Raw genomic sequence first — 27089 nt, forward strand, 5'->3', positions numbered from 1 at the left:
AGCAAGACTTTGGGAAACACTCAGAAGAAGTATTCACCATTAATAGGGCCCGTCCCTGCTCGTCCATGTCTGGAACCAAGTCCTCTATTGGCTTAGGGGGCCGCGGGGTGAAGGCACTCTGTGGTAGGGCCACCTCCTGGGGCCAGTCCTCTGCTGAAGGTACCCCGACAACACTGTGGGATGAGAATGGTCATCAGTGCCATTTCAGTTCAGATCTTTGCTAAAACTTATCAAAAAAGGTTTGTCACACAGCTGACAAGTTTCCTGCATGTCTGTTCCTAAGCTTTGGTGGAATGCAAAAACAGTGCTAACACCAAGTTTGTGCACATCCTGTCCTATATTTAGGACTAATACGAGATCATAGGGTCAGTTAAAGTAAGGACTTAAGGACTTTTGACTGATTTTTATGGACAGTAAAGTTTTAGTAGGCTTAAATCAAGGTTGTGCAGAAACATACAGGCCCCTTAGACGGAAACACAACAGGACACAGAGCTAATAATACTTACTCAAAAATCTTTCCCAGCTGATCAACATCTGAGTTTCCTCGGAATAGTGGTCTGGAAAAAAGAAAATAAGAGTGGTTTAGTTTGACTGCAGCTGCTGCTGAAACATTCACACACATTTAGGTGTATAGATTGCGATGTCAAAGTCTTTCTGAATAAGGTTAAAATGCATTTTGGTGAAATGAGAGTATTAATTCTGCTATGGGTGTTAATGCTCACTATCCCACGCTCTGCCGTCAATGCACAGTCTTTAGATATAAGCTTTTGGCTCAAGGCAAAGAGGAATGTGTGACTCTGATGTGAACGTTTGAAGTGGCCACACACTCGCAGCTCCATCTCATGTAGTCAGGATTGTGAGGCAGCGTTGGTAGTACCACTTGAAGAGGGGAAGGGCGGAAGGGATAAAAGGAGGGAGGAGAGCGACAGCAGGGCTGCTGGTGGTTCCTGTGGCTTTGGGCCGTCTTTGGGTGCCCGTGGGCGGCCATGCCTGCGCTGGCACCCGCACAAATTCCAGTAGTCATCATCAGCACAAGGCTGCCGGCCGCCGCATGGGACAGAAAAAGCCTATTTATCCCGTGTGTGTGTGTGTGTGTGTGTGTGTGTCTGCGTTTGCTCTCTGTGTAGGAAAGTGGGATGGAGAGGCGTGTGAAAGAAGAGTTGGATTATTCTACCAGAGAGCGAGGTAGGGGAACTGGACCTTCCTGCAGACGCTTCTCGGAGAAAACGAAAGAGGTGGTGTTGTCAAAAAGAAGTTCTATCAACACTAAAAGGTGCCACAACTTCCAGGCTGAACAACATTACTTTTTCCAAGTCACCCCCCCCCCCTCCCCAATATGTAGCCTTGCGGTTGTATATCGCAAGCAACTCAATCGTATTTTTCATGCTGCATTCACATGAAATTGGGCAGACGGACGACAGTCGCTGCGCGTAACGGCATAAACAAGCCTCTATGTAAACAAGTGTCCGTCAGCACGAGGCAAAACAATACCCTCGACAATATGTTGTCATGGCGATGTCGTATTGTTTACCTGACCCACGTTTTACCGGCTTTCTCTCGACTTCTGTGACTAAAATGACATCTGGTTTGTTACCGACGGCCGTCTGCCCGACTGCACCTGAATGCAGCATCAGTGTAACGCTCCATTCCTCCTCACTACGTTACCGAGGTGACTTTTCACAGACGCCACCTCGACCTGAGCCGACAGCTCCGGTGTCTCCACTGAGTTTCCGTGGTTTCCTACGTCACGCTGTCACTGAGCGTAAAAACATGGCGACACGACATGGCAGCCAGCACCGAGCTTACCCGCTCCATGGAGATATGAATCATATGAACGGCAAATTCAGAGCTGAAAGGAACACTTCACTTTGTTGATGGGGGCGATTACTGATTAATGAAAAACATATTTTGAACGAAATAATCGATTTTTGTGAATAGATAACAGGAGAAGTTACACAATGTCCCTTTAAAACGACAGTATGAAACACAGAGGAGTGGAAGGAGCTGGACAAGTTTCTCCATTTGTTATATATTCTATTTGTTTGCCATTAGCAGCCACCAGCAGATGTCAATGTAATGCAGGGTACTGACACATAGGTGTGCTTGTATGCATGACAGTGTATATGCATTCTGTATCCAGAGACCTTCAGTACAGTTCAAGTGCACCCCACTTAACTGGAGTCAACACAGACTGGCTAGCCACCATGTGTTCCCTGTGTTTTTGCCACTTGCAGGAAGCTTTGCATAGCTGAACACCCACACTTTCCTCCAGACTCCAGCACTGGGATATTAGTCACACGGGTAATTTTGCACATTTTTTACAGTGACAGCAAACTCTCTATCACATGCTTCAGTTCGGAAGTGGAATTGTGATACAGAGTTTGCTTCGCTTATTCAGAAATAGTATCCATGACTAATGGATGGCCAAGTGTTTTTTTTTTTCTTTAATTCTTGGACCACTGCTTTAACTGACTGACATTTAAACAGGACCACACCACATATGCAGGTCTTTGGGGGTAAAGCACTGACTGCACTGAGGTTTGAAAGCCATTTAAAGATCAAACCAAACCAGTTCTGACTGTTGCAAAGGAAGAAGAAGAAAAAAATTCACCTACAGCAAAGTCATCGTGCCAAAACAAGTAGGGCTGATAATTCCAAGAGGTCCATTTTTAAACCTGGAGTGGTTTGTTGGGTTGCTGGAGGGGGATAACTGGATTCACACAGGGCTGGCCACTGGCATGCGTACAAACACACACACACACAGTCGAGGAAGTGTAGTGTACAAATGCACACACGCGTGCACAAAAAAGGATTGTTTCCCACTCAAACTTACAGGCACACACATATGTGTGTACAATATAATGCACAAACACACAGCGACAGAGGGCAGTGAAAGGAGGACTGGGACTGAGCTGGGATAGGCAGCTGAGTCACGCTTCCTTTAGTGCCAGCACGGCTCTGTCCCACATTCCACTGAGACAACCTCTGGAATGTGTGTGTGTGTGTGTGTGTGCGTGCACATGTTTGCACGTGAGAGCGTCAATCTGACGGGGTGGGAAAAGGAGAGAGAGAGAGAGAAAGCGAGAGATCGAGTCTGTGGCTTCTTCCTGTGTTTGAACCTGAGTCAGTGTGAACTGCGTGGACATGCAGGTCTGAGTTTAGAAGTACCGCACAAATGAGCTGATGTGTTTGTAAAGCACGTACACACGTGCATGCAACTGTGCGTTGTTGTGGATTTATCAATTGAGCGCCAAACTGTGAGAAAGTCAACACGGATGTGGGGCTTTTCCCGGACCATTAACACAAGACGTTCAGCTTTTTTGATTGGGGGAATGTCAACAAGCAGGCACTCTCTCTCTCTCTCTCCCTCTCTCCCTCCCCCTCTCCCTCCCTCTCTCTCTCACCCATTCACTCAAAACGTGACTCACCCCGACACTATCCCAGTCATGCAGATGCAGACTTGTATGATATTTGCTCAGATTCCTTTGACAACAAGCTCCCAACTATTCTCGCTACAGTTCATAGTCATTAAGAGAGTTTCTTTTCTTTTTTTTCTTACAATGACATGTTTGACGATCAAAGTGGAGAAGACGGTGCTTAGGGGGGAAAAACCTCTGAAGTTCTGTGAGTCATAAGAAAAATGTTTTGAGATGTGGACTTTTCTGACCTACACCATCAACTGAACTGAACTGAGGCCGTCACTGTGGAAGTGGGCTTCCAGCATGGGGCCCAATCTTGCTCTTACTTCAACACTTACAAGCTATAAGGAAAATCTATAAGGAAAATTATGCAACATCTCCCTCATAGCTTATTTTGTCCAGCTAAACCAAGAGATAATCAATTTACGTGAATATGAAAATAAACTAAAGCAGGCAGTCCTTTCATTAAGAGGGTTAGATGCAGGATTCATTCAGCCCCAGGAAAAATATTCACTTTAACCACTTACACTATAGGGGACAATTAAACCAGCAGTCAGCTCAAGAACAACAAACCAGACAGCTCTGTCATAAATTATAATCTCCACCTCAAACAAAAAAAATGCAATTAACTGTGTTTTCTCATCTTCTCTTGTTCTGCACTTTCCCTCCATCACCCTTTCTTGTGCTTTCTTTCACTGCCTCTCCCAGGTGCCCTTTAATCTCTAACAGGTGGCCTTTTAAAAAGTCATCTTAATCACCTGCAGGGAGCGAGAGAGAGAGAGAGAGAGAGAGAGAGGGTGTGTGTGTGTGTGTGTGGGAGTCAGAGAGAGAGAATGGGGAGAGGGTGAAAACGAGTATGTTCTCTTTATGGCCATATCTGACTTGTTTCCACCTTAAGGCAAGGTTGGACAGGTGCCAGATTGCACACACACACACACACACACACACCAAAGCTTTTTACAGTTTATTGTGCCAGGGTGAGAGAAGAAGTACCCTAACCCAGACAACACACACACACACACACACACACAGGCTGGTCGCTGCTATCAGACGAGGTCGGATTGCCAGCAGCAGCTTCAGACTGCGCCTGCTCTTAAAGGAACACCACAGCTCCTCTGCACATGTAACACACCAGTCATTGTAGGTTCGTGTCAGTTCCCTATTGGCGGTGAGACGTTCAGTTTTATGTGACACAGATTCTGCCGCGACATTAAAAAAGCTAACACGTTCATGAAATACACTTCAGCTTTGTGGTTCTATGAGTTAACACGTGTTGTGCGAAGTCTGAATAGCATTATGTGTGAAAGTACACCCAACTGCCACTGACCTCAAGACATCACCGAGGCATTATGTGCAAAACGTGACTGTGAATACATCATCAAGCTGCTTGTACCCAAACTTTACCTGTGCTCTACATGTGAGAAACTCACTGCTGCAAATCAAAATGAAACCCGTTGTTTTTTTTAAGCGCGTCGCACAAAAAGTCGGTCTCATACTCAGATCTTCTCCCGGAGAACCTGTGGTAAGGTCTTTGTGTGCATAGTTCCGCTGCTACTAATAATTATTTCCCTTATTAATCAATCTGCTCGTTGTTTCACAGATTATAAAAAGTCAAAATACAGCTGAATACGCCGACCACAAGTGCTTGTTTTGGTCAGTCACCAGACAGCGCTCACAACTGCAGTCTGAAAAACCGACCTCAACACCTCAAGTATCATCTAAATCACTGCCAATTCATTTTTTGTGCATCGAACACCAAGTTGAACCAACCTTTTTAACTGTAATTGAAAGATACCGCGAAAACATTAAAAAAAAAACTGTGTATATTAGTAAACACCGGTCAACAAAGACTCGGTGCATCCATATGCATCACTCTTGACTGACACTCTGACACAGATTCTGACTGACCTACAAGAAGATACCAAAATGTCAAACATAGCGTGCGGTAAATGAGAGCTTCAGTTTTTTTCTTTGCATAACTGAGTCACATATGACAGTAATGAATTATCAAAGGTCTTGTTCTCGAAGCAGGAAACCGAGCAGCCCCCTCATTTCTATTAACCCATTTTTATCTAAACAAAAAGTATACATCTCTTCTGGCATCAAAAAGGAATTCTCACATGTCACCATTTTCATCACTATGGGGCTGTGCAGAATGAAGCTCTAACACAGATGCACCAACACCATTTTAAAAAGGACAGAGCGGGATGAGGACGCCACAACATTACATACTTTCCAGTGGAACATGTTTTTTTTTTGTCTGGATATCGCACCGACACCCCCAGCTACCAAAAGAGTCAATGTGGAAAACACTGTGTGCAAGTTTTTTTTGTAAACCACAAAATAAAGTACTGTAGAGATCCAAACAGAGCAGCATGGCTTCAACGCACCACAGCAGCGTGTCCTGTAGGTGTTTAATTAGACATGTGACGGCCGGGGCGAGGATGCACATGTTTTTTAATCCTCATTAAAGCGTTGGGTGAACCCCGCCTCTGCTGCATGTGGAAGCATCTGCTGTCATTATACTTCATCAATCATTGATTTCTCACCCGTCTGTATACCACACACACACACAACTGCACATCCCCCCCTTCACCCCGTGTCACCCCTTTGCTGATACAGACTATACAGATACATTTCCCACGGAGGCCCGCATGCAAAGCGGGGGCGCTGTGTGTGGCTGCGCATGTTGGGGTGTGAGGACGGTTGGGGAAGGAAGCACAAATTACAGGCAGGGCTGCTCCTCCTGGCACACAGCCCTACCTCAGAGAGACTGTTCTTATCTACCCCAACGCACACCACCATGATGTTGGCAAGAACCCCAACACTGTGTTGATCAAAAGACGCATTTCTAAAACAGACTATGGGCTCCTAAACATTTACATTACTTAAATGCAGTGAAGACTAAATGTGTCCATATAGTAGCTTGGAAAAGTCCCCCCCCCCCTTGCACAAGCAGACAGTTGTAGCTCTTTTTAGAAAAAGTGGTCCGTTATTAGCCTGGCTCTCCAGTGTGCGAAGTTCGTTAGACCACAAACTGACAAATACCTATACCAAGAAGCAGAATCTTGACTCGCATGCTGCAACCACAGCAGGCAGTCTGCCATTACTGTAATGGTTTGATAAGCCAACTGAAATGTGATTCCTCTGTGTTCACAGTGCATCTGACAGGTGTCATTTAAGGAAAAGACCCCAAGTTTGAAGTAACACCCATATAACTGATTCTGTAACGACAGGAATTGTTTTGGGTTTTTTTTTCTCCTGTGAAAATATAACACATAGAAAATAAGCTAGAATGAAAGGTCAGTGCAAAAAAAGAAAAAAAAAAGTCTCTTCTCTGTGGAATTCCTTTAGCCTGATGCATCAGCCGCTTACTTCATTACATTTCATATAGCGGTCTGAACACGAGCCATAGGGATTCGTTTGCTTCCGGGAGGCGGTTGCTTACATTTGCTTCAACTAATCGCTGCTGCTTGGTGGTCACGTGTGCTATACACCGGTTAAGCTCATAGGTTAATCTTGAGCGCTTGAGTTCAACGTCATCGCCTTCACTTACCCGTCTGTTCGCTGATTGGTCCGTCCGCTCTGGCGGACGGAGCAAACCGAAACGCATTGCTAGTGTCCTGACTACATGTTTGAGGCAAATGAAATTTGCCGGAACCAGTAGGCGGCGCTAGCCTGGCTAGAATTCCTTTGCCGTCAACCAGAACATCAACCTCGTCTTGGACCCTGGATTAAAGCTCAAAACTCACAAGAAACGCCAGGTGAAGAAAATTTATCGAGCACAGATCTGGGACATCTCCTCTAAATAATTTGTATCAGTGTTTGCGTTAAAAGTAAAACCACTTCATGGGAACACAAGATGGCAGATGGCTTTTAGTGATACTGGCTCCATATGGAGAACTAGTCACAAGGATAAGAGCATGTGAATGTGTGTATACAGTGTGTACACATCCCTGTGGGTCACTGATCACAATATGTTGTTTTAACTGTAAATGTGGTAAAACCATCAGCAGAGAGCCACTGCCTGACTGATGACTCCACTAATCCATGTAACACTGCACTTTTCCACTCTATGATAACAACTCAGCCTCACTACTCTGCTCCAATCCTTTGGTTTTCTATTGGGCACAAGCTGCGGAAAGAAACTGGTACCAGGTAGCGGTGACCAGTAAATCTCATTTCTGCCGTCATTGCAATATGAACATGTGCAAATTAAAGATGAACTAAGCAGGATTTCTCCCGTGGCTATGCTACATTTTTACCATAATTAAAAAGCTCCGGAGTAATTGTGATAGTTAACTACATGACTTGTGACTTGTTATGAGGGGGAATTGAGGCTCTCTTGTCTTCCACCTGGTGTCTCACAGCTGAAAACCAACCTTGCAACATCAGTGTAGTACCTGGCCGCCGCCCCGGTGTCCCAGCTCTCGTCTCTCCGGCACCGCGACACAAACGCACTCCGTAACCCGCAATCTTTTGTTTATGACAACTAAGCCTACCCAGATATTCACGTGTTATATAATGTTAACCACCGCTCCATGTATTGATTTTTCATTGGCTTTGTTGTAACAAATGCACATGGCCAGGTGGAGGGTTAGCAAAACAGCGGCTTAGCGACCAGACTTGCATAGTTCCTCTTTAAAGGTATAATATGTAGGAATTACCCCCATCTAGCGGTGCGGTTGCATATCAGAACGTATTGTTGATGTTGCATTCACGTGAAATCGGGCAGACGTCAGACAGACAACAGACGCTGCATGTAACAGGATAAACAAGCGTCTATGTAAACAAGTGGAACGCCAGTACGAGGCAAAACAATACAGGCGTGACAATATGTTGTCATGGTGATGTCGTATTGTTTACCTGACCCACGGTTTACCGTCTTTCTCTCGTCGAGTAAAATGACATCCAGTTGGTTTGCCGACGGCCGTCTGCCTGACTGCACCTGAATGCAACATCAGTGCCTCCGTCCTTCCTCACACTACACAGTGGTGACAGTTTTAACAGGCGCTACCTGGAAAACTTTCTCCCCGAGCCGACAGCTCCGGTGAGTTTCTCTGGTTACCTACGGTCACGCTGCCACTGAACGTAAAAAATGGCGATGCAACATGGCAGCCTCGGTTCGGTGCGTCGCCCCCTTATGTATCTGTAACGACTTGTAACGACTCATTCTAAAGCACGAGAAAGTTTTCATTTGTATGCGGGTGTGATTCGACTTCAGTGTAATACGTATTTATGAAAGCAATATTTGATTTTTGCTAATAAAAAGCCAAATAAGTTACATACTGGTAAATTCATTGTGAGCGAGCTTGTATGTAGCGAGGACGTTGTTTTTATACAGGTCAGTGAATGTCTGAGAACTTCTGTGTTAAAATGGAATATGTTAAAACTTCAACATGTCAGAAGTTGAGGTGTTAATGTTTAGTGTGATTTCATTGTGAAAGCAGAACAGTAGGTGAATGAGGGGATAATTGAAAATAACCACCACCACCATCACCACTTCTAATTGGTCTGGCGCTGTGGTCACTGAGGGATGATGACTCACCAGTTCCCCACAGCTTTATCTATGATGATCCCTCCCTTCCCAAGAAATCAGCCCTAAATACACATATAAGTCTACACACAGGTGTAAAACACTGTGTCAGTGAACTTTCCAGTTTGAGAAATGACTCTTATAATAACTCGGTCAGAAGAAGTCGTGTTGGCTCCGTGTTCTCGGCAACTCCTCACCTTCTCCTGAACATCTCAGCGAAGATGCAGCCGACGCTCCACAGGTCCACCGGTGTAGCGTAACTGGACTGAAGCAGCACTTCTGGGGCTCGGTACCACAGTGTCACCACCTACAACACACACACACACACAGGAGAAATACATAAAGACACTATTGTTTACATCCAAAGGCACAAACACAAATCACTTCCAGTTCCTCCCCGTGGATTTTTTTACCTGCCAGCAGCACTAGGTAAATGTCACTGTGTAGGGAGCACACACACACACACACACACACACACACACACACACACACACACACACACACACACACACACAGGTTAATGCTTCTCTGCCCCCATCTCAGGCTTACGTAAGACATGAAATCATATCTGGCAGGACACGTCTCCTTACTCCCGTTTTGGTGTACCCACATCACACAGTCTTTCCACAGCAATCCACCAAGGACACACAATACTGTACCTATGCATACAAGTGTGTGTGTGTGTGTGTGTGTGTGTGTGTCTACATGGTGTATTACAATAATGAACACTGGATTAAACCTGGCAGATGTCGTGTGCACATGAAGTGATAATGGGTTGACTATAACTGATATCAACAACCCCACCCTACCACTTCTTCCTGCCAAAATAGAAAAGAAAACTACCCAACACTTCCTGCCTTCGCGTTAAGCAACCTTGCACCCACCTGAGGCAGCCATTTTGTGCCACTGCACACTGCGCATGGTTTCCAAATTTGTCCCTGTAACTCTATGGGGAGTGTTGTGTGTGTGTGTGTGCGTGAGTGAATATGTGTAGCCATAGCCTGCAGGAAAGCGGCAGCATTGTTAACAGCTACAGTAGGGAAAGCCTCCAGACAAAACTCAGTGACCCCTAGTAAGAGAGTGGACTGGTTCCAGGTGCTTTCCTAAACTCCAGATTTTTCCAACAGCTTTTGGCTGCAGTCCCCCCTCGAGGCACTGCAGAGTGCTTATCGGGATCTCAGAGTCAGAGGCAAATGTTTGTAAGCAAAAAAAAAAAAAAGAGAGCAGTGTCACCTACATATCTTTATTAGCTGGCTGGGGCTCGCTGCAGGAGTATGAGGAAATGATACCCTGATTAGATGTTATCCACACGCTCGCATGGGTAATACGAGAGCAATGATCTTCAGAGGGTTGAGATGGCCAAATATGAACTAATAAAAGGGCCAAGCAGGTCCTCGCTTATGCGCTTAAGGGCCTCCGGAGAAGTTACATGGAGTCAGCACTTGTGTAACTTTGTGCTTCACGGACCTTGGAGAGGATCTCTCTCACTAGGGGAGGTTGGATGATTTCAGTATTACATGTGCTGATTGGTGTTTTTGATACTGCCAGAAACACATGATTTTTCTCTGTGTATTTTAAATAAGCTATGCCAGTGGTATTGATCTGCCAGTCAGTTGGTCCACTGCTCAGATATTTCAACAAGTATTACAATTGTTTGCTAGAAAAAAAAAAAGAATTGGACAGATAGCCTACTCATGATCCTCAAAGGATGAATCCTGGTTTTGATTTTCCAGTGGCACAGTGAGGCTGACATTTTCAGTTTTCAGTTCAGTGCGAAATAGCTTGATTTAGGGATGCACGATAACTATCGGTACAGATTATTATCGGCCCAACATTGGCTGATAATTACCGGCCAAAATACCTAAGGCCCATAACAACATGACATTACGAGATTTGAAGCAATAATAAATGTTGACTTTTTAAGAGTCACAACTGTTCTTGTTTTTGTTGTGATTACAACAGTAGTGATGTCGGTTATATTATTTTGCTAAGTCAGAGGCAGAGCTATAATGTTAAATTCACCTATGCTCATTACCAGTACTACATCTTAGCCTTTCTTAACCTCAGTGTGTTATCGGCATCGGTTATGAGAAGCAAGAAGTTATCGTATCGGTAGAAAAAAGAGTCATTGTGCATCCCCAACTGGATTACCATGACATTCCCACAGATATCCCTATTGGATGAATGTGAATGACTTTGGTGAACCCCTCACTGTAACTCGAGCATAATCAAGGGTCAAAATTTCAACTTGTTCAAAACTTCAATTAATGAACCAAAACGTTGATTCAAGATCAAATACCTGCAAAACTGATTACATTACTATCAGCCTCAACTGTGTTTTGTGGTTACTGCCAATTAACCAAGTTACCATGCTAACATGCTAAACTAAGATGGTGCACCTAGTGAGCATCAGCATGTTAGCATTATTAGCATGATCTCATTTTGATGTTAATATTTAGCTCATATCATCAGTGTACTACTTTACTTAGAAATGCAACACAGAAGGAGCTATTCATGAATGTGGCATGGGGCGGGGGAGTGATTGATATCTGAGGTAAACCTGCAATCTGACCAAACATGTTGCTACCCCAAACTGGAGCTCTACAGCAAGGCAGTCAACGGTGGTGGTACCGATAAGAGGAATAAAAAGTTCAGTCACATTTTCTGTCTTCTAAACTGAATGATGCTATTAATAGAGCTGGGGGCTGCATTTTGCAGATGTGTGACACTTTCTCATCTCCTGCTTCCTGCTTCAGTGGAAATAGGGAGGAAGTTGAGGCTAGTTGGCTGAGATGTGTTGGCTGAGCCACGTGACCAGAAATGAGACAGACACTGAGAATGAACAGACTGACTGTTCAGGTCACTGAGGATTTTTAGAACAGTGAAACCTCAGAAAAAAAACATGAATGGAAGTAGTACAGCTGCCCATATAGGCAGGCAACCAAATGTCATTGATGATTTTTTTTTTTTTTTTGCATAGGAAATTCACATCTGAATTGCTTTCAATTTTGGACGACTTTTTTTTCTAACTTTCTATAATTAATAACTGCAAGTTCTCTGCAATTCTCATCTCCATATATAGACAGAACATGTGACATCTCAATCTCACCTCTACCAGCCAAGACATGGCGTTTTTCTAAAAGCATCACACATTCAAAACATGTGTTGAATGAGGATGGATGCATAATTGACAAATTACCCAATCAACACCTTCCTGTGACTCTTGCAGCAAATGCAGGTGACTTAAGTCTACTTGCACGTAGTTTGTAGCCCTGCAGCGCCAAAAGTCAGGGCTGTGTCGAACCCACGCTCACGTTGAGCCTTCTAGGAAGAACCACAGATCTAGAGCTCGGGGTATATCCGCTTCAGTGCAATACAGAGTTATTCGAAAACCTGGCCACAACTGCAGATTAAGGCATATATAATCACACATGCACTGCACACCGGAAAGATAGATGTGTTAAGGTTTATTGCAATCTGAAAATACACCCTGACTGCTTGCACAGCTATTGTCTTGCAGCTTTGGCAAAATGGTCTTTCACTCTGTCCTGCATTTAATGAGCCTGCAGTGTTGTTTTGCAAAGGTGACAAATCCCCTCTACGCTTTTGGGTATAGTGGGTTATATATTGTGCATTGGCCAACACCGTTTTCAGTTGCAGACTAAAACACAGTTTTTTTTTCTACTAAGTATTTACAATATCAGGATGATGCATGTGGCACTGACACAACACAAGCTGTTCATAATAAAAAGGACGATGAGTTCAATCAGCCTTCGGTCTTTATGACATTTGTTGAGAAAATAAAAACATATCTTACTCTTGAAGCTGACTGAGTATTCTGCTACGCCTTGATTTACCTTCTGCCTAATTTTCTTTACATTATTAACGAACTGCCTGCTGCTGCAAATGGCTCATCTCAAACCTCAGATTTAAAGCTTCAGGGTGCTCATTTTCATTTCCAAACAAACAGTCTGCTGTCAGCAATCCTTTCCACTCGGCAATCCTCCTCACCCTTTTCTCCCTACCTCCTCCCTCGTTCCTGCAATCTCTTGTTCCCTCTCTACTCCCTCTCTCCGTGTTCCTCTAAGCCCCTGAGTCTGTAAAACACGTATACTGTATGTCTGAGTGGCAGTTAAGCCTACATGTAACAGTTGGAGAGTCTGTAATGTCCATGACTGCACTTTAATCATACATAGAGTTTCACCCACCAGGTTACAAGTCTGTTACACTGAATATCTCAAAACTATTACCCTGACAAAAGTCATGGCCCAAACGTACAACTTAATAACTGTTTCCATGGAGATGATAACACATAGTCGGTTGCAAAAAAAGAAAAAGGGACATGCTCCAATTGCAATGTTGCTTTTTTCTGTCCCTTCCCTTCCTCTTCTTCCAACCACGTTTGCATTCCTTCTTCTTTAGCCTCCCTTTCTCACCCCTCTCATTCTGTGTTCTGCTTCACATATCCCTTCATTACTCTCTCTCTCTCTCTCTTTCTCTCTCTCCTCTGTCCAGGCTGCATGAAAACAGAGATACAGGCTCATGTTGGACGGTCAAGACACAGAGACGGTGAGTCAGCCTTAAAACCGTGCAGCACAGCGTTTTGCCCTTAGGTCAGCTGCTTTGCATTTTCAATCCGCCTCTCTGCCTATCCAACACCCCAGCCCACTCCCCCCCCCTCACCCTCACAGTAACAGAAAAAGCTGGAGGTGCTCAGATAAAGCTGAGGGAGAGATGAAGAGAGTTAGACTGAGAGACAGAGAGTGTGAGAGGCTGACTCCAGATTAAAGGACAACATTCTGGGAATTCCTTTCTGCTGAGAGCATCCTCCCCCTCACCACCACCACCACCACCACCACCATCCGCCCCACTGTTGCTCTCTCTCTCTCTCTCTGCTTTTGGGGAGGAAATGGCTTCTCCTGCCCCAGAGGACCTCCAGACCTCCTGGGCTGGACCTCCAAGCCTGTCCGACATGCAACATCCGGACCTGTGCCACCAGCACCACTGCGCATGCACAGCTGAGGAGTATGATGATGGGGAGTGCATGCATGTGAGCCCAGGGGGGCGTTTGGTTTGTGTTATGTGCGAGCACTTGCACGTGACTACGAGAGCACCTGCTTTTGCCTGGACCAACGCGCTCAGACGCCAAATGCTTTTGTGTTTTGAGTGTCTGCAAATTATGCAAGTTATCTCAAGCATGTGTCTGATTTTTGAAGGTGTGGACGTCATTCCTATTCCTGAAGACATATTCAACTGCTAAAGCTAAAGAGAACATGGCAGCTTCTGGTTCCCCAGTGTTTCTTCACAAGGTCAAGTAACAAATGCTGTCACTGAACTCTGCAGGTCTTGCAACCCCCAAACATAAAAAGAGAGAAAGGTGAATGGGAAAAAAAATACCACAAGCAGTGGTACCACAAGAAATGACTTGATCAACTTTGACCTATAGGGACACACAATTTTCTACTGTCATGAAGCACAGGTCACCTCCATTACGTTGGATTATATAATCTTATATTATTGCAGGGTGTCCTTGAAAAAGAGAGCTCAATGGACCGCCCTGTTAAAATAAAGGTTAATTGAAAAAAAGAAAATTAAGGTTAGCGGGATAGGTAAACATTTTGGAAAATGTGCTTTTCTTGTTGCGTCAAGTTAAAGAGGAGGACCCTGATTGTCCATTGAACAGACATAAACAGCAAGGAGACGGGTAGCTTGATTAAAGGATAATTACCCTTTTTTTTAACAATCTGGTCCTTATTTCTAGCATAAAATACGGTAATTTACTCACCCAGATAACTTTGGTGTCATTACAAGTCGTTCCGACGAAATTAGATCCAGCCGAGAGCCACGTATATCCGTATAATGCGAGTCTATCGGGCAGCGGAATGCAGCCTCTAAATAACACATTATCCACCGCGAAACTCGTTCATTTCACCAATATTTTGTTATGATACCAGTGTTTCTGCCAGGATTTTTTTAAAGAGTGGCGGCGAGGGTGGGCTGATCGACGGGGGGGGGGGGGGTGCGCGCGACCGGATCGTCGACTAGTCGCTGATGATATCATTCATATTTTTCCCATCATAACTAAAATCCCAGGAGGAGGGAAATGCTCTGCAACAATCTGTTTCACTGACTGACAGCTCATGCACAGAAATTAGTCCACAGAACAGCAGCTTTATAAACAACAAACTGTAAATCAGTTTGTTTTTTTGTAACATATAGCCTACAGGTGCAAAAGAAAATACTGTAGCTACTGTTCATTAAACAATTAGGGAGGAAAACGACACACAGGCCTCGTCACCGTCACAGTCCTGCTCAGTCACAGTTTCACTCACAGTTTTTGTTTTTCCTGGTTGGTTGCTGCTGTTGTTGTTGTGCGCGATGTAAAGCTGTCGATATGAGCGGAGTTTTTTTTTTTTTTTTTTTTAATTGCCGGCAGCCCGGACACGTTTCTCCTGCTCTCTCTCTCCGCGCCGGTCAAACATCGACCCGTCTGTAGGCTACTCGGTTTTCCACACACACAGGTCTGTCTCTAGCGCTGTATGTAGCCTATGGATGTGTGTCTGTGTGCAGACGCAACTGACAAATATCTATAGACGGACAGCAAACTTAATCATCATTTATTTTATTTTGAAAATTGACCGGATTCTCTCGCCTTTTCTGTGCCCGACTTCCTGTCTGGTACGCGCTCGTTCTATCCAGCTTGACGGCGCTCGTATTTTTTTCATTCAGCGCACTCAGCTGTTGTTTCAAGCCGCTACACTTGTAGCTACTGTTACATGATCAGCGACTAGTCGACGTCAAGCTCAAAACGTCATTGTGGAGCAGGGGACTAGTCTGTGCAACCTCTAGTGGAAAACCTGCTTTACATTGTTTTAACATTTAAAAAAAAAAAAAAAAAATCGTCATTCTGAAGGTGTGGCGGCTTTTATTTTGCCGTGGCGGTGCGCCACGATCAATTACATGTAGCGGAAACCCTGGATACGCTAGTGCTATTCCCCTCTGAGTCCGGGGTTAGCTGTTATCAACGGACATGACATCATCCAGGTCAGAGGTTAGTAGGTCGACCTACAGATCCCGGATGTTGACAACAGCTAACCAGGACTCAGTTTCATGGCAGATAATGTGTAACGTGTACTCGCATTATATGGATATACGCGGCTCTCGGCTGGATCTAATTTCATCTGAACGACTTGTAATGACACCAAAGTTATCTGACTGGGTGAGTAAATTATCGTATTTTATGCTAGAAATAAGGTAGCCAGGCTAGCGCCGCCTACTGGTTCCGGCAAATTTAATTTGCCTCAACCATGTAGTCAGGGAACTAGCAATGCGTTTCGGTTTTGGTCCGCCAGAGCGGACGGACCAATCAGCGAACAGACGGGTAAGTGAAGGCGATGACGTTGAACTCAAGCGCTCAAGATTAACCTATGAGCTTAACCGGTGTATAGCACACGTGACCACCAAGCAGCAGCGATTAGTTGAAGCAAATGTAAGCAACCGCCTCCCGGAAGCAAACGAATCCCTATGGCTCGTGTTCAGACGCTACATGAAATGTAATGAAATAAGCGGCTGATGCATCAGGCTAGAAATAAGGTCCAGAATGTAAAAAACAGTAATTATCCTTTAAGCTGGAAGCAGGGGGAAACACCTACTGTAGCTGGTCAGCTCTATTCAAAAGGTAATAAAATGTGCCGACCAGCATCTAAAGCCCTCAATACTTGTTCATCTTCTCTGTTTAAACCAGTAAAACCAGAATGTTTAAATCTTTCTACAGAGACTGGTTGTAGGCTAATAGCTCTGCAACTCTAGCTACATATTTAGTGTACAGACATGAGTGGTATTCATCTTCTGATTCAACAGGCAGGAAAACAAATAAAAATGTTTTCCGAAGCATTAAAGTTTTCCTTTAAACTGCCAACCTCTGCCCGCTTGCATTTCTTGCTCCATCCAATTTTGTTTGTCACCATGACAGCATCAAAGTACAGAATCTCATGCGAACAAACCTCTAATAACGTAAGGAAGTTATAAATACGATAAAAATAAGAACCACATTGTAATAAACCAGAGTTATTCTTCAAATCGTGGCTTTGTTTGGAGCCACATTCATTGGTCCCTCACCTCTATCTTTCTTTCTTGACTGTCACCACCACTGCCATGACAGAAGCCTTTTCCTGTCACACTCCATGTGGACCTTTTCCGATGACCTGATGCTGTGAGGATGACTGAGGCCGGGGCTTAGGGCTGCAGCACCGGAGGCACTGGGGCTGATGAAGCTTGGCCAGGGGCCCGTGTTTACATTCTCTCTCACTGAGGAAGCTCAGGATGAAAGAGCACCACTGCACACAGACACATACCATGTACACACACACACACACACACACACTCGCAGACAAATCCTTCGGATGTACCAGGGGCCGCATAACTGAATCAATAAGAGCGTGATTGGGCGTTTTAACTTTTGGGCAGTAGCCGAGTAAAAAAAAAGAAGAAAAAAAAGGAATAAACGTGCAGCGCGGGTCATTCTACCAGGTAAATGGCCCGACTGTTTAACGCTTCTTTGACTCTTGAGATAGAATTTGATTACATTCCTGAAGGCAATCCACCACAAATTAAAGCCTTCCTAAGAGAATCTCAGAGGAAAAGGGATAAAGGCTACACATTGTATAGGCATTGCATATGGGAGAAGCAGCGGATGTTGTAATAATAATAATGATATGAGCAAAACTATGCGCTCAGAGAGTACAGAGGCTATGATGTTGTGTCTCCAGAGAGGCCCCATTCGAAGCTCCAGCAGTCAGCCATGTTGTAAACACCATTATTTCACTCCTCCCTCACTTTCCCTCTTTCTCTCTTCTCCCTTGTTCTGCAAAAAGGACAATTTACAGTTGCAACAATACAGCCGTACCGGGCCAAGAAAGGAAATAAGGAAGGAGAGAAAGAGAGAAGATTTAAGAGGGAGATGAGGGGTGGTGGTGGTGGGGGAGTGAGACAGAAGGAGGGAGGGAGGGAGAGACAGAGCTGCAGCAGCAGAAAGTAAAGTGCAAGAGCAGCACACAAACTGTATACAGTGAAACAGGAAAAAAAAAGGGGGCACCACAACTGTTGCCAAAGTATGCACAGCGTACAGGAATGCAGCATGGGGCCCTGGGCGAGCGAAACAAAGACAGCACAGTCAGTGGCTCTCTCTCTCCAGTGCTACCACATCCGCACATCATTAGCTGGAAAATTCCTGATATATGCTGTAATTTTTTCTCTTTTTTTTTTTTTTTTTTTCCTCCTCTTCCTCTTTGCCGTTGCTGGTACAGACAAGGCTTTAATATCCAGATGCCGGTGTGTGCATGTGTGTGTGTGTGTGTGCCTGATGCACGTGCACACACACACACACACACAAGTCGGTACCCCCCCTTGTTCCCAACCAGGAGCGTTGCCAAGAGACTGTCCACAATTAATACGGTGAATTGCAAGGAGAGCTGCACGGTGCATGTGAGGGTGTGCATTTGTGTGCAAACATTCGTAACAATGCAATTGTCTGCGCTTCAATGTGCGTGTATGTACAGTATATCCCTGTTCATTTATGTATGTGTGTGTGTTTGCTTATGTCAAATTGGGGCCGGCCCCTTTGCTCCAGCCGGCTGCAGTCAAAGCATAGAGGATGGCTTTTCCTTTTTTTTTTTTCCCATGCGGAGCCGTTTGAGGAGATATCTAAACATTCCCAGAGAGCGCTGCACGTGCTCTCCTGCGTGCAGTGCAGTGCAAGGGTTCTCCCCCCCCCCCCCTCCCCCCTCCTCCTCCTCCTCTTCCTCCCCACTGCTGCCTGCCTCTCTTTCGGTCAATCCAGAGTAGAAACACATTGTCTGGCAAAAGAGCAGATTCACAGACATCACTGTCCAGTTCATCATTTGTCATCGCTGAGAAATTTCAGTTTCATCAGTCTCGGTCGGTTTGCGAAGCTCTGCACAACTATAGGGACGAGCCTGCTGGTGATACTCGCATGTCTGATATCCCTCTCTCTAGAGTCATGAGACATGGTCTGAAGAGAGAATTTCTTCACCGCCTCACAGAGTCAAATGAGTGGAAACCCCATTATCAAGAAGCAACATTGTTTGCCTGAAAGACATGTCATCTGCATTATCATCATCTGAAAACTATAACGTGCCACAAGTGACAACATGCTAATCTACGCTTACCCACACCCACAAGATTTAACTGATGTTCTCTGTCGACGAAGGGCAGCAGAAATGGGAAACACCGTGAAAACACAGTGAATATGGTCTGAAAAGCTTTGTATAGTAAAAGCCCGTCTGCTGTTCGAGCATGGGCAGGAAATCTGGTTTCAATTTGTTTAATGTCGTCTGAGATATGTGTGTCTTATTCTGGTAAACGTAGTGGGAGGCCTATAAGTAGAGGGAGCTGGGGGAAGAATTGGGAAAATACCTTTGATCAGGTAACAGCCTCACTCCTCTGCATGTCCCCAAAAGCAGAGGTTACTGGAAAGTCAAACAGTGACTGTACAGACTGTCCCAGAAGATACTATTTATAAAATAATAATAATGATAATAATATTATATGATTCATTTGCTGAAATACAAAAGTTAGAAACAATCGTTTCAATGAATACGACTTGAAAGAGCAAGTCTGAAGAGTCAGGGTTAGGGTCAGGCAAGACAAAAAAACATTTAAAACTAATAAACTTCATAACAAATATATATTGACTAATTCATGACTTAGGTAATGAAGTTACCCTGCTGTCTCCGGTAAATTAGGGCAACCCCTCAGTTTATTTTGGTTTCAGACCAGAAAAACACAACAACAAGTGCTAACATAAAAGTCTGGTGGCATTCCCCCCTCGAGTTTTTCCAAATCCAATTTGACAGGCAAAGACATGCGCATGACATGCATGGGAGTGAAAACTAATGGGTTTCATGGGACCGTCCAGTCAGCCTGGTATTACAATGGTTGCCAAAGTGTAGATGGTTGAAGAAAGAGAGACCACCATGGTCAGGTTCCTGCGGGTTGTCTTCCTGACCCAACCTCTGCTTCTCTGTCCCATCCAGATGAAGGGACACGTATGTGTAAAGTTCCCCGCTAAAAGATCCTGCTTATGGACTGTTCACAAAGCTGCCAAAAATAACTTTTACTGAGGAACCGAGAGAGCTCCAACACTACAATAGGTGGGGTTGGCCTCATTCAAAGTTCATTATTTGTTTTTAATATGATACGGTGCAATGCCAGAAGCAGATGATGGACTCTATGTTTATAGACTTGCATCTAAATGTCACAAAATTATGAGCCAGTAAATTACCGTTAGACTAAAACATTGGACTGAGTCACCTGACTGAAGCTCCACTCTCCACACTCTGCCAGTTAGCAGCTATTTTTAGCCTTAGGATGTTTTCAATTTAATGTCCCTCCACTTTGATTTAGATGAGTCAGAGTCAGATGATGGAAGGCTTCCCTCTAACTTTCTTCAAATATGTATCAGGGTCTCTGATCAAACCTGTCCAATGTTAATAAAGCATGTTTTAACACTCCAGTACACAAAGGAATTTATGTAGCGCCGAAGACGCTTTGTTGTCTGAAATCGAAATACGAAATCTACTGCAAATAATCACACGAAATATAACAACTTAAAAAAAAAGCAGAAATGGGACCTCAGACGGACGGACCGACAAAAGATCCCTCTCCACTCTTTCCTGGTATGTCAGATTAACCCATCTGCCTGTCACTCATGGCAGCACAATGAGGCTGTAGCCAGACTGGGGTCATTAAAAAACCATCAACAAAGCAACAGACCCCTAGGGACTGCCAGGGGCGGCCTAATCTGGACCCCTGTACCAACCCAATGGGTGGTCCCCCCCCTTCCCTCCCTCTCTTTCTCTCTCTTTAGGACGGGCGAAATATGTAGAAAAATGTGCGACATGGTAGGTGAGTGATGTCGACGGGACCATCGACTTACACACAACCATGCATGTGCAAATGTACTCGCCCTCTGCAGGGTTTTTTTTTTTTATACGCACACGCTCACACCACATTTTTTTGTCAATGACTTATTAACAAGCCGACACGTTGCTTGGTGAGAACGCAAATTCATCACAAAAAGAGAAGTTCAACAATGCTGGTAAATCATCAGCAGAAAGTACAGGAGTGCAACTTTCAGTTAAAGACAATGGAAAGAAAAGGATGGGCAAGGGACTCTTTTCTGGTGACTTTATGCAAATGCTCTCTTCAGCCATCTTGTCATTCTAGAAGTGCTAAATGAATCACTTTGAAAGTGAGAGAGAAGTGTCTTGTTCGCTTAAGCAACAGCAGTTCTCCAAAGCCCATCTGTCTGCCAGTAACGGTGGCATTAGGTGACTAAATAAGTAACTGCTGGTCTGTTGGGCAAAGGGGAAGATCCTCTTAAACACTGTGTGTATTTGTGTACATGTGCGCTGCAATACAGTGTAGATTATCTGCTTTTATTAGCAACAGGAAACACTGAATGGATGAATGGAGACTGTGTGTGTGTGTGTGTGTGTGTGTGTGTGTATGTGTGTTGGACTGATAGGGGGATTCCAGACACAGGAACATTCATCTGGAACCGAAGATCCCGTGCTCACGTTGCAGCGCTCCTCTGCTGTGCATGCATAACACGCACGCACACATGCACACACATGCACACACATGCACGCGCACACACACACACCTCCGTCTCATTTTGTGGCCCAATCTGTACAACCGAGGAAGGAAACAAGTGTGTGACTTTGTTGATTCACATGTGAAGTGCGTCTGTGTGCGAGTAGTTTCGGGGACTTGATATGTGTCACTGGTAACTAAAGGTGAATTCCCCCCCCGCCTCACCCTCACCCCCCTGGCCCCCCTTGGCAATCTTCCCTCGACAAAAAGTGTCCCCATCTAGTCATAAGTGAAGTATAACAACTAGTCATCGACCAAACCTCCAATGAAACCACACTTGTATAGTGGATGTTGAGTAATGCTACATCAATTTATTGGTTAGGTATGACTTCCTCTGAGACTCAGTCGGCTGGGTATTATCGGCACAGTGATAAATTATAGATACTAACCAAGAATATACTTATCTTAATCATAAAAATTACCCATGATACTGAGAAATTAGTGGTCGGGGCCTGGACTACAATCACACACTAGTCAAATCGAGAAAAAAAAACAAAAAAACAACACATCTTACTGCCACAACTGACAACAATCTGTCCTGACATTTCTGACATAGATATTTATCAGCACTTTCTTATAAGTGTTATCTGACAATAGTGATAATGACTTTATCAAAAACCACATCTTGACATCATCAATTCCAAAAATATAATTCATTCATTTACATTTTACTGTAATCTGTAGTTTGGCTCATCTTGCTGAGGCCTACAACTCATCTATTTTTAATATAATTAATGTAAAAATAGAACACTGTATTGTAGGTATAATTTATATAATTATAGCCACAGTTATTTAATTATAATTATACAATACAAAGTGCAGGCTGAATTGGCTTGTAATTTTAGTAACATGCCACTCTCAATTTAAAAAAAAATTGAGATGAAGTCTCATGGAACAAAATTTGTTGTTCACTTGTTTAATTAGTAATCTTAAGTAAACAACATTTTGAAAGCTGTAGGCCAGTGTTTTTCAACCTTGGGGTCGGGATCCCACATGGGGTCACCTGGAATTCAAATGGGGTCGCCTGAAATGTCTAGTAATTGATTTAAAAAAAATGACTGATAAAAATATTTTTAAACTAGTTATTATAATTTAAAAAATATATTAAAAACACTACACACAATCCTAAACAACTGTATTCTATACTTTCACTTTCTCGAATTTAAATCGAGTTCAAATAAAATGCAGCATATAAAAATATCTGAGCTAGTGCATCTTGATTGACGGGCTCGCCAGAAATTTGTGATGTCACAATGGGGTCACAAGCCGGAAAAGGTTGGGAACCACTGCAGTAGGCTTTCAAGGGTTTTATGACTGCTGGATTTAATGTAATCATGTAATGTTATTTCATGTCACCGGTATCCGAGTGGCTGTATGAAGAGCTTTTTTAACGAGCCAGATATGCAAATATTTGAATAAATAATTTACCAATTGCCATCATTAAAAATCAAATGCCTCAACGAAGCTTATATAGTGAGACACATCCTATAGACAGTCTGTCACCTCCAGCTGACATGAAGGCACCTGTCTACTAGCCTGCTCATTTGTTGTTCAGTGATTAACAGAACGGAAATGTGAGCCAGTCTATGGTGACGCTGAGTGATATATACAAGTTTGTCATTTTCCTATTTGTATTCAAAGTAGCTGGGCAGATGCTGCACAGCTGGATGAGAGACCAAGTGCTGCTAAACTGGCTGAATATGCACTGCCAGGCCATCAGACCTGACCTGCCTGTTTATCCTGATGCCTCATCAGCTGATTAAGTGAGTAACATTCAACTTTTTGCGCTGTGAATTGTATTAATATTGTATCATCCTGTCTCAAGGAAATTTAAATCGAACGCAACTGGACAAGACCAGGACCAGTCCCAGCCTGGTCAGAGCCTCTTGGATGGGAGGTGAAACGTCTTCTAAGACAAATAACCAAGTCCAGTTGTGTTTGATTTAAATTTCCTTGAGATAACTATGACCTGGATGAATTAGAGAATATTCACAGGCTTATTGTATCATCCTGCTTTTCAGGTAGCTCCAGATAGTAGATGAACCACTCCAAGTTAGTGCCAAGTCAATAACAACCGTCTCTTACACGTAACCTCCAAACTATTTACACATTTGTCAGTTATAACAAACAAACTGCGTGCAATATTAATCAAAAACAAGTTGACCTGAGAGGTTGGGCCTAGTCAGGTCGATCAGTGAAGGAGTTAAAAGGCATATGTGCATGTGTCTGTCTGAATGTGGAACAGATCACAAAATCCTCTCTTGGCAACTAAAGGCTTATATAAAAAAAAAGAAAAAAAAAAGGTATGGAGCAACTGAGCTGGCTACCTTAATCTTAAAGGTCTCATCTCTCCTTATTCAAGCTCCTCCAAAGACTCCTTTCAGTCTCTCTCTATATTATCTGGTCATCAGAGCCCAGAGCCCAACAGTTGAACATCAAAGTGCCGACACCGGGAAGGGAGGGGTGTCTGTCTCTCCTCGTCTGTTCCATCCCTGTCTGCGACAACCACTGAGGGATTCCTGAGACAGGCCGCAGGGGCCCTTGGCTCTCACTTTACACAGAGAAACTCTATCATTTGGCCCAGCGCTGCAGAGCTACCCGCTGATGCCCTGTAAGTGCCCGCTACATCACATTAGACCCTTTTCATCTAACTCTCTGGAGATGGGAAGGGTAGTTCAAGGCCATGTGTTATTATTATGTGTGTATATAAAGAAGCCATGATGAGAATGATGCTGTCAGCATTGGTGTCATATATAAACTTAGTAGCACACACAATACGCACTAGAGTACACTCTCTAACTCTGCTACGTATGTTTGTTTAATTAAAAAAATGTGTACGATAGCATGTGGGGTTTTTTTTATGTTGTTTTCTGTGGAACTGCAGATGGATGGAGTACAAGACAAATTTCCCCACGGGGCCAATAAAGTATATTGAATTGAATTGAAAATTGAATTGAAAAAGTATCTCGATTGCTCCATTATCTGTTGCCTTTTGTAATAATAATAAAAAAAGATGTTGCTGCAAAATTACATTCCAGCAAAAGGTGTGCCAAAGTAGACAGGTGTAGACGAGCTCAACTGGTACCAGGTCCAAAACTTATTGGACCATGTAAAGCTATTAGATCACGTAATATCCCCCCCTGTCCAAGTCTATTTGTGTCTACGACCCAGTTAAAACATCCTGCGACCCACTTTTGGTTGAACCTCTGTGAAATCCGCGGGGCTTGGAGCGTTCGCGAGTGTTTGTTTTGAGAACTCTGTTGCAAGAAACTATTGAATGAGTCCCACTGTGTTCAGATGTATGAACAACATAACTCACCACGGAGGTGAGCGCCATCTGGAAGCTGTAGATGCGGGCTAGGCCAAAGTCGGCTAGTTTGATCTGTCCTCCGCTGGTGACCAGGATGTTTTGGGGCTTGAGGTCACGGTGGACCACGCGGTGCGAGTGCAGGAAGTCCAGCCCCTGGAGCAGCTGGTACATCATATCCTGTATTACAACAAAGCGGAAGGAAGAGAGAGAGAGAGAGAGAGAGAAACAGGTGGACAAGGACACAAAATGATTACGGCGAAGGGAAAACAAGTATGAGCTAAGTATGAAGTATGAAGATATTAGGGTCATGGTTAAAGGTCACGTTGAGATGACAATAATGAGTGTGAGACTGAGCAACTGGCACAGACACAGATATGCTGCTCTGAATGATTAAATCTGACCCGATGAATTACATTTCCGGCAAACAGCTCTGCCTTAGTTCCTTGCGAAATGTCAAAAGACAGATGGCCTTGTGACCTTGCACCTCCACAGCAACATTTGAATTTCAATTCATTCTTCTGTCAAAGCAACAAAAGGCCTGAATGAGACCTGCAGGGAAGAGTTCAGCAGACTGGCTGAGACATCGGGGCAGGGAGGGAGTTAACTAGACGAGGCCTGTGTCTTTTCTCGACTGTGGCAGATGTTTGATAACTGACACACATGCACACAAATGGTAGAGGCAGCAAGAGGCCCCACTCTGTACAAGCATGGATCTCTGTCTTGCAGCAGCTGTCCTGCTCCGAGTTAATTGGCGCTGGCTCGCTTTTTTATGCCCAAAAGTTGACCTCAGAAACGGCCATGGGCACCGCATCCATAACAAGACTAACAATAGTAAAGTGGTGCGAACAGGAACAAGTTATGTGGAAACCAGCTTAGACTTGTTCTTTTGAAACTGAAATTCTCAAACAGGTCCTGCACCTGTAAACAAATAACAAGTTATTACAAGGAATTGCGGCAAGGTGGCTTTGGCAGAGCTATGACTTTGATTGTTTGATCAAATAACAGCCAGGGCCTTTTTTTTTCTTCATCTTTCATCTCCCTGCATTTCCTCCCACCAGAAGCTGCCTCCATCAGCTCTTGTTAGCATTTCCATGTTCCCCACATTCTGTGTTATAAACTGTTTTCTTGTCTGTAACAACATCTATTGCACGTCTGTCCGTCCTGGGTGAGGGATCCCTCCTCTGTTGCTCACCCTGGGGTTTCTCCAATTTTTCCCTGTTAAAAGGGTTTTCTATGGAGTTTCTCCTCAGTTGATGTGAGGGCCTAAGGCAGTGGCTCCCAACCTTTTTTGACTTGTGACCCCATTACGACATCACAAATTTCTGGCAGTCAATCAAGATATTTTTATACTCTGCATTTTATTTAAACTCGATTTATATTTGAGAAAGTGAAAGTATAGAATACAGTTGTTTAAGATTGTTGTGTGGTGTTTTTAATCATAATTTTAAAAAGAATAATTATCAGTAATTTTTTTTTATCAATACATTTCAGGCGTCCCCACTTGAATTCCAGGCGACTCCACGTGGGGTCCCGACCCCAAGGTTGAAAACCACTGGTCTAAGGACAGAGGATGTTGTTATGATGCCATGTAAAGCCCTTTGAGACAAACTGTTTGTAAAAATGGGCTATACAAATAAAATTACCTTGCTTTGCCTTTTTTTTCATTTCAGATTAAGACCTAATGATATAAAAATGATTTAAAAACTCTAAAAGTCTCAACAGTCACTTAGCCAATTTGAAAACCGACTGCGTTGAATTGAACAATGTTGGAGATGAAAGGGAAAATAGAGATGTTGGTGAAGCGAAAGACTGCGATGCTGGGTGTGTTGCACCCTAAACCATACACCCCCCTCCAAAATACACACACACTCTCTCCTATACACACACACATGCCCCCTACACACACCCCCAAAACCCTCCGCCAAGACCTCACAAGTGACATGGACCTGAGCCCGAAGCTCTATTCACTTGCCGACCAGCTGGTGAGTGAGTCAAAGGGGTCTGCACACTCAAGCAGAAAACATTAGCAAACGGCGCGGGGCTGGCTGCTGTGCTGGCCATAGCCCCCCCACCACCACACACACACACACACACACACACAAACTAAATGTCCCCCTGGGGTTGTGTAAATGTAACATGTGCATCTACA

At 44.0% G+C, this 27089-nt stretch overlaps 1 protein-coding gene across 1 annotated transcript in view; it reads right to left on the bottom strand.

The window, feature by feature from the left end:
* The window catches only part of cdk6 (cyclin dependent kinase 6), a 36487-nt gene that overhangs the window by 549 nt on the left and 8849 nt on the right, over positions 1–27089 (bottom strand). Inside the window, exons 4-7 of the mRNA XM_083981776.1 lie at positions 24950–25117; positions 9153–9262; positions 507–557; positions 38–173 (exon numbers count right to left, since the gene is read on the bottom strand). Of these exons, the coding sequence (XP_083837902.1) occupies positions 38–173; positions 507–557; positions 9153–9262; positions 24950–25117 (465 nt within the window). The remainder of the gene's footprint in view (positions 1–37; positions 174–506; positions 558–9152; positions 9263–24949; positions 25118–27089) is intronic.

The sequence above is a fragment of the Trachurus trachurus genome, assembly GCF_905171665.1.
Source record: "Trachurus trachurus genome assembly, chromosome: 11".
Taxonomy (NCBI): Eukaryota; Metazoa; Chordata; class Actinopteri; order Carangiformes; family Carangidae; genus Trachurus; species Trachurus trachurus.